The following is a 14,683-nucleotide window of genomic DNA, read 5'->3' on the forward strand; positions in this document are numbered from 1 at the left end:
TGTTTTTTAAATCATTCTTCATTTTAACTTTAACTGTTTTTATTACTTGACTGTAGTAGCTGGAATGAAGGAACTTCCCTCTGGACTCTGTATCAGATACAGATTTCGATTCAGATTCAGATTGTTTCAGATTCAGATTCAGATTAAGATTCTGACTCTTTCTGATTCAGATTCAGATTCTGGGACAGTATCCAGCATGAGGTGTTTGTCGTTCCGTGCACCGATACCATAGAGGGAGTTTATGGAAACAGCTGGAATTTGTGTCATTTGAATGAGGACAGGAAAAAGGAAAACGATATGCTGCACAGGAGGAAGTTCCAGAGGAACCATGTTGCAGTTCATCGGTGTGAGCGTGTTGATTTGAATGTGACCCAAAGACTGACAGAGAAAAAATATGTTCAAAATGTTGAAACTATTCAGAAACAGGGAAAACACAGCGAATTCCTTAAATAAAAAGAGTCACTTTTCAGTTCCTGTTCTTCAAACCCTGGTCTTACTTCACGCTGGAGTTTACAGCTGGAGGTTAAAGGTCGCGCTGAGCATTTGCCAACAAGCAGGCGAAGTAAATGAACAAAGAGTGAGGTTTGAGCCCATGAACTTGATGTTCTTGCTCACAAAGTGTAAATAACGAGTAGACTTGCCGCTGTGAGTCGGATCTGCTCCGGGATTCAACTGTTTCTTCCCTGTCGATGTTTCTTCCTCCGTCGCTCCAGCAGGCGTCATGACAATCGGCCTGGAAGGTTCTGACACACAAATGAAAAACAGAAACTTAGTGAAGGTCTTTTTTTCCGCAACGTTCTGGGATGAAGGGCAAAACTGAAACTGATTAAGAAAAGTCAAGAACAGATCCAAAGTGAAAACTGGAAGGATTTTTAATCCTGGAAATAAGATTCTAACGGTACATTAACCCTTTAACGGCAATGGTATCACAACCGATACGCTCACACTAGCATACGCTCCAAAACCATAATTACATGACTATTTTCACTTATCATGAATTAGACTCAACATTACTCCAGACATGATGCGGGTTCTTAGAAGTTTCACCTGAGCACCACAAGCTTTAACCCTTTGACACTCCCGGCTGCTACATTAACGCTAGCATACTTTAGAGTACCGTAAATATGTGACTATTTGCGCCATCAGAAAATAGACAGACAATAGGACAGATACTGAAAGCCGACAAGTGTCACTCATTTCCTCCAGCAGGTGTGGAGGAGGAGTGAGGAGCAGGAGAAAAGCATCAGTTCACATCCAAGTCGCTGTCGTTACGGTAATGATTCGCCGGCTCCTGGCAACAGACAGGATTACCGTAATGACAGCAACATGCCCGTTGGATGTTGGACAAAAGCGCAAATAGTTGCGTAATTACGGTACTCCGAAGTACGCTAGCACGACTGTAGCTACAGGTATGCCGCCGGTGTTAACCCTTGAAACCATACTTCATGTTCTTCACTTCTATTCTTTTCTCTCACTGTATGTACACACACACTCACACACACACACACACAAAATAATCTGAACGTTCGTGAATATGTTGGGAAAATGTCAAGAAGCCATATATGATCCCTACACTGGCTTCTAACCGCAAATCTAAATTTTGAAAAACAACTATAAAAGGGTGGTATGGCACCCCGTGTCTGTGTGGGTTGTCTCCGGGTACTCCAGCTCCAGCTCCCACCTCCAAAAGTGTCCTGAGCTTAATTGATCACTCAGAATCCCCTGTAGGTGTGAATGTGAGTGTGAATGGTTGTCTGTCCTTCATGTACCCACTGACAGGTGGGATTGGCCCCAGAACAACCAAGACCCGTACCCGGAGCAACGGGAGATGATGAATGAATGAATGAACTTTCCCCTGTCAAGGGCTTGAAGGTTGAGTCCGATTTGTTTGCTCAGTTTAAAGTACCATGACCCCGTGAGGTGGATTTTTATCAAATGACACGTCTCAGCTCCAAGGGAAGCGGATGGCGGCAGCTTTCTCTCCTCTGTAATTATCAGTCAGACCGGTGACAAAGACGAGTCTGTGAACGTCAAAGACACGACAGAACCACGGTGACTGAAGGTGAGTGGAATGAAGTTGGCAGCGGAGGCGCAAACTAATACGTCTCTCTACGTATCTGCTGCCGTCTTTCTTTCCCTCCATCTCTGTCTCTCTGTTTGCCTTTGATCTGCTGCTGACTCACCCTCCACATCTCTCACACACACACAAAGAGATAAAAAATGACACTCTCTTGCTTTCTTCCCCCTTTCGCCTCTTCTCCGCTTCGAACGTGCTTGAGGAATGTGTCCGAGCGGCACAAAAGAACAAAAGCTTGACAGGAGGAGGAGGAGGAAGAATAGGAAGGAGGGGTGAGAGAAAGTGGTGGGAGGTGGAGAGGAGGCAGAAAGGAAGGAAAGAGTAAAGAGGGGAGCCCGGCACGGTTGAGTGCACCTGAATGCCGAGCAGTGCTTTGTCATCGCATGATGACACGCAGCAGCACACACACACACTGCAGAGGTCTTCATCAGGAGGCCGCCCGTTTGATGCCCGTACGCCGGCGGGACACGATGAGGCTGAAGATTGCCCCCCCCCCCAACACAGTCATCCCCTGAACGCAGACAGCTCCTCTTTGGAGTCTTTGTGTTTGAATCAGTCCATTTCCCCCGGCGTCCAGCGGACCGCCGTCACCACAGACTGGACAGTTGTACTTGTTTCACCGCTGATGGCAAATGGCTGCGATGTGAAAGCACTTTTCTACTGGGACTGCACGGTCGGAGAGGACCCGACGAGAGACGATGACGTGAGGTCAATAAAAAGAACACAATCATAACTAGAAAATCACTCACAGAGCTCCGGCCTCCTCTCGTCGGCTCATTTCCACCCAATATTATCGCCTAGATTCATTGGTCTCTAATAAATTAATTGATTATCAAACGTGACTTGGTCATTAATAGTTATTAAAATTATTAGACACCTTGTTACAATAATCATGACCTCTGACCTCGAGTTTTTCTTTTTGTTTGTCATTTTCTTTTTCACTTCAATAAAACCAAAACCAACCCTTTGTGTTAACAGACAGACCCACCAACCACTGTTCCACAGAGACGGTCCACTACTGCTATGGTGGAGTTCTAGACACAGATGATGAAAATGAGGAAGGATCCAGATGGTTCCAGAACACCACCAACGTTTAATCACCTGGTCCTGGTCCATCAGCAGCATTTCCTCAGCATTTACATTACAATACCTTCAGAACTTTTGGAGTTATTTTGCTGACAAACAGAAACTCCTTGGTGAAGGTAATAAACCCAATAACTGCATTTTTTCTATAAAAAAGTGCTCTATAAATAACGTTTATTATTATTATCATTGTCTGGTCATGATTACCTTAAGGTCACTCACAGTTTTCCGTTCAAGTCACACACACCCTGATGAGAGCCGCCTCAAGAGATTCACTGTCTTTCTTGCTCAAAGACACTTCAACTCAGGAGGATGCAGGATTCGACCTGTGTGTGTGTGTGTGTGTGTGTGTGTGACCGCCGCGGAAACAATGCCACGAACGGCATCAAACGGAGCCGCGCCGCCGTGACGCAACGCTCCCGCGCGTAAAAGCGCGGATCGCGTTTCCAGAAAGGAGGAAAAAGTCACCGTGTGTGTTCATTCATGGGTTCACTCGTTGATTCATTCACCTTTGTTAGTCACTCTTTGTTATACATCTGAAAGTGTGTGTATGAATCCGGGAACGCACACACACACATACCCTCCTCCCTCCTGTCGCCCGGGTAACCTGGAGGGATCATCCATCAGGAGTCAATCGTTAACGTCCGCTTTGTCCAGCCGCCATCAATCATCAGCGCGTGCATGCGTGCACGAGCGCGTATGTACGGTGTGTGTGTGTGTGTGTGTGTGTGTGTGTGTGTGTGTGTGTGTGTGTGTGTGTGTGTGTGTGTGTGTGTTCTTCATACTTCTGCCCCCACAGCGTCTCCTCCTCCCTCTCCTCTCTCTTCCGTCCGAGCGGTGGGGGGCAACCTGCGCCAACCCCACCTCTTTTTTTAATCTCTCTCTCTCTCGGGTTCGGGTGCGCGCAGATTCCTCTGACGCACGCCCGTTAAATGGATCGCAGCCAGAAGCTGGTTCTCATTACCACCGCTTTTATTTTTATGACACAGGAGTCTCTCTCTCTGCCATCCAACCGGTTTGCTGCTGACGTCACAGTGTGCCAACAGACTGATCGTTTTGCCATTCATGTGAACACATGATGGCTGAACCACGTGACAAAGGCCTTCACATAGACCTGAAACACACGTATGTGATTGCAAACATTTTCTGCACAAACACGGCGTCGAAAAGTTTAACGATATTATTTTGTGTCCTGATTTACTGTGTGACTGATGTGTTTTGTGATTTTAAATCAGTTTGAATCCGTGTTGATGCTGCTGGAAGTTCAAGCACTGAGAACGTTTGAGAACGTTTAGAAAACTCACCAAACGGAATTAGTTACATGACTTTCATAAAGTCCTTGAACAGGAGAACTTGTCATTGGAACCATTTCTATTTTTCAAATTAACTTTCCCAACACTACACACAGTCGGGAGCTCATGTGTTGCCAGTTTTACTAGAAAATAAACATTACGTTTCATAACTGGAGTCTAATAAATAAAAAAATAAAAAATAAAAAAATAGATATATATGCCAATTTTGTTCCATGTGGACAATTTCTGCCAAAACACGAGTAAATATGTTTCAAAATACGAGTTTTAAATGTGTTAATTGATGTTTTGTGCTTTCAAAAGCAGTCGCTGACAGTGTTGATGCTGCTAGAAGTACAAAGTTCGGAACAGCTGAACGTTTGTCCCACGTTTAGAAAACGAATCAAATGGAAAACTCATTTGAAAATCAAAATACAATACGTTCAAAATTACATTTCACTCAAGAGAACCAGTAACAGTTACACGACTGACTTTCCCAACACGCGCGCGCGCTGCGCACACACGCACATCTGTGCGTCCCGCTGGCGCAAAGACGCGTCCGCGAAAGCGGGCTGATGCGCACTAGCTGACCGCCAGGGGGCGTGGCCAGGGGGCGTGGCACCGGAGAACGGGGCGTGTGCGGCTCTTTTTCACAAGTGTCTTCACTTTCTTCCGAGCGGTTCATTCGGAGCGCAGCCGCCCTCAAGGTGCGTCTGGCACACACGCACACCGGACAACACCATCAAACCACAAGTGGAGCACCATCCTCCGGCCCACACCCAGGACCTGCACAGGAACCACCATGGAGCGCAAAACCCCCGATTTCTCCGGCACCTGGGAGATGAGAGCTCCGAAAACTTCGAGGAGCTCCTGAAGGCGCTGGGTGAGTGATGGAGGAGAGAGCCCCCGGTCCGCCGCCGGACCCGGACCAATTCTGTGCGCAAGACTGCCTCCTGATGAGCCTTTTATTTCTCTGCTCCATGACACAGATCAGACGTGTCAGCTCAAACTGTAGCTTTTTCTCAGCACTTCATGGGTCAATTCTGTGTCCGCTCCGGGAGGGGGGAGGGTCTTTGTCAGGCTGCACAACCCCAAACTCAGCGCTTGGCCCCCGGCCAGCCTCACCCCACCTCCTCTGGCCCTCGGTGCCAACACAATAGAGACAAACGGCGGCACATCTGTCTGTCTGTGTGTGCGCGCGCGTGTGTGTGTGTGAGTGTGTGTGGTGTGTGTGTGTGTGTGGTACAGTGAGGGACAGTCAGCTGCAGCTTGATCCGATGTGACAGAAATGGTGGAAAACACCTGCTGCTGACGCTTTTGTGTGTGTTTTGCAGCCACAGTGATGGTCTGCTTCTGTTCCGGTGATTTCTTCTACACAAATAAGCTCATTTAAAATAGTTTGAAACAATTATAACTGGGATGTGAAATGAGAGGGCTTATATGGAAACCTCAGCCATGAAAATATGAATCCAAAAACACATTTGTTGCCAAAAAGGCAAAATCACAATGCACATCTGGAAATTCTCTCTCTCTCTCACACACACACACAGTCTCCCTCTCTTTTGTCCTCTCTGATCACAACAGGCAGCAGCCATTAAAATTCCAATTGACAGCAGGAACAATTAATGTTCTTTCCAATTATCCTTCATGGGTTGATGTCCAGTACAGAATACAGACGTGTGTATTGAAATGAAATCTGTGTGTGTGTGTGTGTGTGTGCGTGTGCTGGGCTTTTGGACGCACACACGCACGCACGCACACGCACACGCACACACACACGTGCATTCACTGCTTATGAGCATTTTCCCGATGTGAGCAAACATTCCAAAGGAGACGTCCAGAGGACTCAAACTTTTCTTTGACGCGACACATGCATCCGTGTCCCTCCCCTTCCTCTTAGGACTCCATTCAGCTCTGTGGACCTCACCAGACACCAGCGTGTCCTCACGGTGTTGGTCGCATGCGGCAGACGTATCACTGGGATGAATGAGAGAGAGATGATCCCGGTGTCATCAGGGGTCAAAGTGCAGCTGGATGCAGCCTGTCAGCAACCCTCCTGCTGCCCTCCATCCTCACCGCCCTCACCTCTTTGTCCCAAATGCTTCCTCTGCCCTCTGCTCCTTGACCTCTGAACCTGGCCGTCTGTGTATGTGTGTGTGTGTCCTCCTGTGGCCTGATCTGGGTGACTTTAACCCTTTAACACCGACAGTGTCGCCACAGATTCATGCTAGCATACTTTGGAGTACCGTAATTTCATGACTGTTTGAGCACACATGTATGTGTGTGTGTATATACAGTATATTTATATACTGTGTGCATATATACAGATATTTTAGAGAGAGAGAGAGAAGACCAACGGTATCTCTGTAACTATACGTTCACCTCTACCATACTTTTGAGTACCGTAATTACGTGACAATGTCCAAATGTTGAGTTGCTCTCGGGTCCCCTACCTGGTGTGAAGAAGGAGCTAGGAGGAGGTGAAAATGTCAACAAGTTCCTGAAAATTGTGGAGTTGCACTTCACAGAGAAGCTGCTGTCATTACGTTAATGACTCGCCAGCTTCCAGCAAGAGAACAAATGGGATTACCGTAATGACAGCGACATGGCTGTTCTCAACTTTTAGGAACCGATGGACGTTTACTCCTCCTTCACACCAGCAAGAGGAACCGAATGACACTTCTCAGCTTTCGGGAAATGTTCGACAATTTCCTCTAGTGCAAATGGTCATGTAATTACGGTACTCCAGAAAGTACTGAAAAGCTGTCATGTACATCTAATCAGGTCATTTATATTGGTAGTTAACTGCTCAGTGACAAGGACAAGCAAATTTACCAAAAAAAACTGAAAGCAGCACGTGAATAAAATGTAATTCTGTTGAGTGAAACCAGATGTGAACATTTAAAAAAACATTTATGATGAACAATTATTATTATCATCATTATAAGTCAAATAGGCAAAGTGGCGCGCGTGTTGTCTGCTGATAAACTGCGATTCATGCAGTTTCACGTCTGACACACATCCATCCATACATGCATGCATCAGAGTGTGTGTGCGTGTGCCACATACACTTCAGACAACCTGGACGTCCCCGTTGTGCCGGATGACCGTGCATTTCAGAGTGTGTGTATATTTACCCTTGATGACAGGTGGAATGTGTGAGAGGTAAGAAGTGTGAAACCCAACTCGAAGGCAGATCAGACACACACACACACACACACACACACTTCCCCTCACACTTGAACAGAGATCTTCACACACACACACACACACACACACACACACACACACACACTCACACACACACACACACACACACACACCACCGCCTCTCGTCTGCTCTTCATTCCCTCTCTTTTCTCCTGCTGTATCATCATTTTCCCTCCTTCCTTTTTCCAGCCGTCTGTCTTTCCTATTCCAACCCCAGACGACTCTCTTCATTCTTTCGCATCCTGTCGAATAAATTAGTCCTGAAAGCATTAGTGTTTTACTTAATTAGAAGTAATAAAGGTGATTTATCCAGAAGAAATACCAAAACATAGATCAGAGCGTCGCAAACGATGAGTTGTACCGCGGCACGTCAGCGCTTTACATCTGAGAGCCGGCAAATCACATTACGCTCCGAAGCAGAACATGATCACAGAGGAGGACGAGGAGAATAAGGCCGTCACATGGCAGCACAGAGAAATGTCCATATAGTCTGTGTGTGTGTGTGTGTGTGTGTGTGTGTGTGTGCGTTGTGCGTGTGCGTGCACAAAGATGATTAAGTCTGGGGAGAATGCAGATGTGCTGGCGAGGCTCTGTCATATGACCTCATTGTTTCCTCAGTCATTAATGAAGTTAAACACACACACACACACACACACACAGACACACACACACACACACAAGTAGTTGTGCAGAAATCAGTTCAAATAAGTTTCATTTGCTGCGCCCAAGTGTGTGTAAGAGTGTGTAAGCATGTGAACATGAGAGTGAGTCTGAATGTGAGCCTGTGAATGTAAGCGTTTGTGCGTGTGTGTGAACGTGAGTCTGCAAAGCGTGTGAAAGTGAGCGTGTGGTGTGTGTGAGCGTTTGAACATGAGTGTGTGAACGTATGGTGTATGTAAGCTTGTGAACATAGAACATGAGCGTGTGGTGTGTGTGAGAGTGTGAACGTATGGTGTGTAAGCTTGTGAACATGTGAACGTGAGTGCGTGGTGTGTGTGTGTGTGTGTGTGTGTGTGAGCACATGTGAGTGTGTAAATGAAAGCTTTTCGGTGTGTTTGTGAGTGTGTAAGCCTGTGAGCGTGTGAAAATTTGGTGTGTGTGTGTGTGTGTGAGCGTGTGAAGGTATGGAGTGTGTCCGGATGGAGTGTGTGTGTGTGTGAGCGTGTGTCTATATGGAGTGTGTGTGTGTGAGCGTATGGAGTGTGTGTGTGTGTGTGTGAGCGTGTGTCCGTATGGAGTGTGTGTGTGTGAGCGTGTGTCCGTATGGACTGTGAGCGTGCCAGCACTGACCCCCCGTGCTCGTTCCAGGTGTCAACGTGATGCTGCGTAAGATCGCGGTGAAGGCGGCATCCAAGCCGCTGGTGGAGATCACCCAGGACGGAGAGACACTGTCCATCAAAACCTCCACCACGGTCCGCACCACCCACATCACCTTCACCGTGGGGCAGGAGTTCAACGAGAGCACGGTGGACGGACGGCCCTGCACGGTACACACACACACACACACACACACACACACACACACACACACACACACACACAGAGCGATGGGCGGATCAGATGACATCAGTCTGTTTGATTTGGCTTTTCATCATAGTTGGACTGATAGCAGACCCCCTCCCCCAACCAGCCACCATCCCTCCCTCAAGTTCCCCCTTTGCACACCCCGTTTCTGGCCGCCGTCTCCAAAGCAAATACAAAGACCCAATGACGCATCAAAAGTTATCAACAGCCCCCACCTCCCATACACACATACACACACACCCCACCATGTTATCCCACTGATTCCATCACAACCTCATACAGTTAAGATCAACTCATTAGCGCCCGAGCTAGCTGACTTTTGAATATTTCCTCAAAATTCTACCAAGTGTTTGCAATATTCATAAAATATGATACATGTATTTGATGTTCTCGTTTTTCATTTAGGATGTTGCTTTTTAAAAAGGGTGAGGGAAATCACTAGCTTTTTTTCTTGTTTCAGTTCAGCAAACTAATAAAAATGCTCGTTTGACCTGATGCAGATGTCGTCTTTGTTTTTGCGGACACACACAAACAAGAAACACTTGGTCACCGTGGTCACTGGGAGGTGAAGGGTTTGATCTGATTTCAGAGGCGGGGGTGGCGATCATTCTGACCATGTCTTTTTTACCGCTCTGTGCTCAGAGTTTTCCCCGGTGGGAGACGGACAGTAAGATCAGCTGTGAGCAGACGCTGCAGAAGGGAGAGGGACCCAAGACTTCCTGGACCCGCGAGATAACCAACGACGGCAAGCTCATCCTGGTAAAAAAAAAATAAAACCTGCAAAACCCCAAACCCAGATTCAGAGCCAATAAGATCTTTGCTTTTCTGTGGTGGTTTACTTTGAAAACTGATCAGAGGCAGCATTGACATCTTGGGGACTAAAGGTCCAAATTGATGGAAACTGTCAGATGCAGGGGAAAGTCATTGACCGTTCAATGCTCGCAGACATTCCAGGCTCCGGTTGCCAAGGCAACCGCCTTCTATATGTTCCACGGTAGCTGAGAGGTAGAGGTAGTCCAGACCAAAGAGTCCAGGCAGCACAACTTACAACGGAACGTTGCAGCAAAAGTCCAGTTTGCTCATTGGGACCTCACACATAAACGACTGTTGTTTCCGCAGCAACTGGTGCGTGACAACAGGCCATAATCAGAACAGAACAACAAACCCACTGCAGAGCTCGACTCAGACATTTGTCTTTGTGATTTTGTTAGCACAGCAGTTAAAGCTAGTGTTGGGAAAACACTGTTGCACTTCAAAAGGGTTTATCAGCGTTTAGGTCCTTGTCCTCCGTTCAAAAGTTAGCGTGTTTTGTCAGCATGTTTGTAGCTGGATACGTCACACACCCACAGACACGCCCCGAGTGGGCTGAACATTAGTGATGGTCTGAACACGACCCAAATGTTTGTTTTGGGACCGTGTGAGGTCACACAGGAGTTTTTCTAGATGTGTCTCCGTCTGCATCACCCAGCGGGAACGTCAGGTTGACTAAAACAACCTTGTAGACACATTTGTTCTCGACCTGCAAGTGCCAACAAAACAGAGATGGCGTAGTGAACATTTGTCGTTGTCGTTGCGATTTTCAGTTTGTGCGAGTCGACAAACAGCCTGAGCAGTAAAGGAGAAAAAAAATGTGTGTGGGTTCCGTTTGTTCTTGACAACTTCTCAGAGAGCGTCAGTCTGAACTGTCCTCTCCCTCTCTTTCAGACCATGGGAGCAGATGACGTGATCTGCACTCGAGTCTATGAAAGACAATGAACAAGAGCACTTTCTGGTCCTTCCAGCCCCCCCTCTCCCGCATCGCCGCCGCGACCCCTTCTTGTCCTCACAGAGCTGGGAGAACGTTTTATTCCAGAATCTCTCACAGCCTCAAGTGTGCTAATACCTGTCTAATTTGTCACATCCTGGTCTTAGACACTAAGTTACCGTGACTGTCTTCCACTGATTATTGATCATGACCATTTTTAAACGTGAGAATTGGTGTTTGATTTGATTTGCAACCGTGTGTGTGTCTGTGTGTGTGTGTTTTGTGAGCGCATATCTGTCGATTTTTAAACCCATATAAGAGCTTATCCACTGAACTCCTCACCCCTGCCCCGTAACTTGTTTTCCACCACATTTTATGTATTTATTTCTACACCACAGCCTGATACAATTTACTTTGTGTCTCATTTTGTACGACGTGATCAAACATTTTCTATGGAAAAACAATAAAAAACACCATTTGAATTCAGCCCAGAGGTGACGTTTCTGTCCTGAGAAGCAGCGCTGATGTTTTCTGGTTTGTTAGTGTAGCGACAGAAGTTATTCTAGTTGCAGACAGCTGACAGAAAGCCTAAAATAAGATGGAGCCATCGAATGCACACACATTTGGTCTGTGCCCTCCCATCCAGTCTCTCTCGCTCCCTCTCAGACTTTCTGTCCGCCCATCCCGTCTTTACGCTCTCTCAATCATCTCCTTGCCCTCATTCCTGACATTTTTCTTTTCTCTCTGCCTTCTCTAAAATCGGAGGAGACAGCAAGATTCCAAGAAAGAGGGGCGAAAAAAGGACAAAGATTTGCCAAAGGTTTGTCAATGAGATAAAGCTGTAGCTGTGAGACGGTTAGCTTAGCTTCCAAGGAGCAATTCTATCCCTCATGAATAAACAGGTTATATTAATCTGCAACTGTATTTAAAACATTGCATGAATCACTGTGAAACAAACTCTTCCTGGAACCTTAACTGGTTCCTGGCAACTGGTTGGTGACATAAAAATGGTACTGGTCCTCTCTGTGACAGACATTTATTACATTTTTCACAACTGCTGTCAGTTCCTCCATCACTCCCAAGTGTCTGTCGGCATGGTAACCAAGGAAGGTGATGAGACAGTGGTCAACTGGGACCAGTGCGGGTCAGTGGGCGTGTCTCCAACAGCAGGAAATACCGGTTTGATGAACAAAGTACAGCTGAGTGACAGTAGATGGTCTTCAGAAGGACTTGGGAGAAGGAAAATTCATTCTTGGAGACACTGATGACCCCCCCAACACACACACACAAACACATTTAAGATAGGGAGGGCTTCCTACAAGAGGAATTTAGAGATGCTTAAAGGTGTTCTTCCTGCAAACGATCTCCCTTGTTTTCCTTTTTGCCCTACAGCTGTGTGTAGTTACAGTGTGACCCCAATAAAATCCCCTCCTCTGCCTCCTGCCCTAATAAAAGGGATAAATAACTACCCCTCCCTCTCTGTTTATTACCCCCTGGGGCAGTAAAAGGCAGCTGTCTGGCCCCCTTCAAAACGCCCGGCCTGCACTGGACCCCCGTAAAAGACACACACACACACACACACACACCAAACTAAAAACACACATTCTGGGAACCCTTCACACATACCATCAAACGCTCACACTGTACGCACAGCTCGTAAAACTCTCATCCAAAAGGTGAACAGATAAGCTGCAGGATGTGGAAATTCCTCAAAGACGAGAAGATCTGAAATCACCTCAACAAATATCCACAGATTTGAAAATCTGTTGGCGAGGAACAGGACATGGAGTGATGGAGCGGTCTGGGTCTGTTGTGCAACATTGTCGAGTGGTCTCGTTTAGTTGAGTGAAGGGAAAACCGAACAGTACGTATGAGGAGGAAATGAGCCGGAACACGCCAGCGGAAATGTAATCTTACAACAAGTCAACATTGTCTGGGGACAATTCAGTTTTTAAGTTTATCTGCATGTGGGACAAGGAGGAGGAGAAGAGGAAGTGTTTGCAATAGAACAAAGTTACTGACGGCCGTTTGACACATCCGTTCATCGCAGTCCATGGAAGTCCACAGAAGTTAACAAAAGCACCAATAAAAGGGTTCAAGAATGTTCTTTAAGCCTCAAGTCCAGTCCAGACCAACGATTCAAGCACATCACAATGGTGTCAGTGGTCTGAACGGTCCCGTTGGACCTCGTTGCTGGTCGGCTCAAGAAGTTCCAGAGGATTCCAACTGTTCAATTGCTGATAATGGTTCAGACCGCCGCTAAAGTTCTTGACCAATCAGCTGGGAGCTGGAGACGGGTACCCTAATGGGGCGTGTCTATGGCTGGGTGATGTAATCCAGCTGGATTTGTGTGGACAACACATTTCTGGAGACGGTTCCATGTGGGTGTAAAGCGTTTTTAAAATTATTCTGGTTCTGTGTGGCCTAAAACACATCCAAGGTTCAAACCAGGGGTCACCGACCGTTTTGACACCGTGACCAACCCAAAGGGTTACATTTGCACTGGTTAACTTCAATTAGAATCATCAAGAATCCTTAACAGTCATTCCATGAGGTAAAACCGTATTTATCACAACTTCTGCAATAGTGTCATTTTCAAGTGATCACAGTGCTATTTTTAGAACAGACTTTTTATCGCGTTGGTGACCCCCGGTTTCAACTGTCCAACAGTGTGGACACAGAACAGAACACACACACACACGTCAGTTGATACATCTCGTCATCGTATCAGCTCTTTTTCTACTTGTCTGTTACAACTACACGATAACAGATTGTTTCAAACCGTGGGTGATTGCTGGCTGAATTCAGGTTCAGGTGCTGTGGGAGCAGTTTGACAGATGACGTGTGTGTGGAGAAGGGGGTCGGGGCCGGTGCATACTTCACAAGGTGAGATGGGTGATTTGTGATCTAGTTGAGGCAATTATCGGTGGAGTACCTTCAGTGCAGGAGAATGAACATGTGAGAGGGTTGGAGGAAAGAAATGCCCTCAGGTGACGGGAAAACAGAGGCCTGTTTCACCATCAATGCAATGTTCACAGGGTGAATCATTGCACATGAATAATCCTCCAACGGGCTCGATGGGATGACACACACACACACACACAGATTTATACACACAAGTCACACATGACGCAGCAATGTGGGAACTGAATGTAGACCACCCAGGAAAGTTTGAGACCTCTCGTAAAACAGTCAGTCACACATGTCTGTGAAAATGTCACACAGACTTTTTTACATTTAATTACATAAAAAAAGCAAAGCAGCCTTTTGTGTCTCCGTCAGCTACAACAGCTAATGATACACAGGAAAAGGAATGAAACAGAAAGGCGCACCTCACTGGACACGTCCACAGACGATTCACTTTGACGTCCGGGAAGCAACAACAAATTTAAACTGTTTTCACTTGTCTTATTTCATCCTCCTCCTCCGCCTCAAGGACACAGAAGATGGCGTGAACGAGGTCTGAACGTAATAATGAATGATGGAGGGCGGAGAGACAGAGGACACACTGCCGCAAATCCGTGCAAGATATTTGAACCGATATTTGCACCGATGTTGACACACACACACACACACCACACACACACACACACACACACACACACACACACCACACACACACACACACACACAGTACGTGACTGGAATTACAGGGGACACAAATGAATGTGTGTGTGTGTGTGTGTGACTGGAATTTAAAGCTGTAAGTGACACATATGTCGGTTCCTTTTAAAGTTGTTCAAGTTGCTAATTGTT

General features: G+C 46.5%; 1 protein-coding gene across 1 annotated transcript; it reads left to right on the forward strand.

Moving 5' to 3' along the window:
- Positions 1–5,251: 5,251 nt before the first annotated feature.
- LOC144739715 (cellular retinoic acid-binding protein 2-like) lies at positions 5,252–10,938 on the forward strand. The gene is given in 5 exon segments (XM_078622633.1): positions 5,252–5,291; positions 5,294–5,332; positions 8,968–9,146; positions 9,826–9,942; positions 10,888–10,938. Coding segments are annotated over 5 exon segments (426 nt in total).
- The last annotated feature ends 3,745 nt before the right edge of the window (positions 10,939–14,683 follow it).

The sequence above is a fragment of the Lampetra planeri genome, unplaced genomic scaffold (assembly GCF_965212315.1).
Source record: "Lampetra planeri unplaced genomic scaffold, kcLamPlan1.2.h2 scaffold_1673, whole genome shotgun sequence".
Lineage (NCBI taxonomy): Eukaryota > Metazoa > Chordata > Hyperoartia > Petromyzontiformes > Petromyzontidae > Lampetra > Lampetra planeri.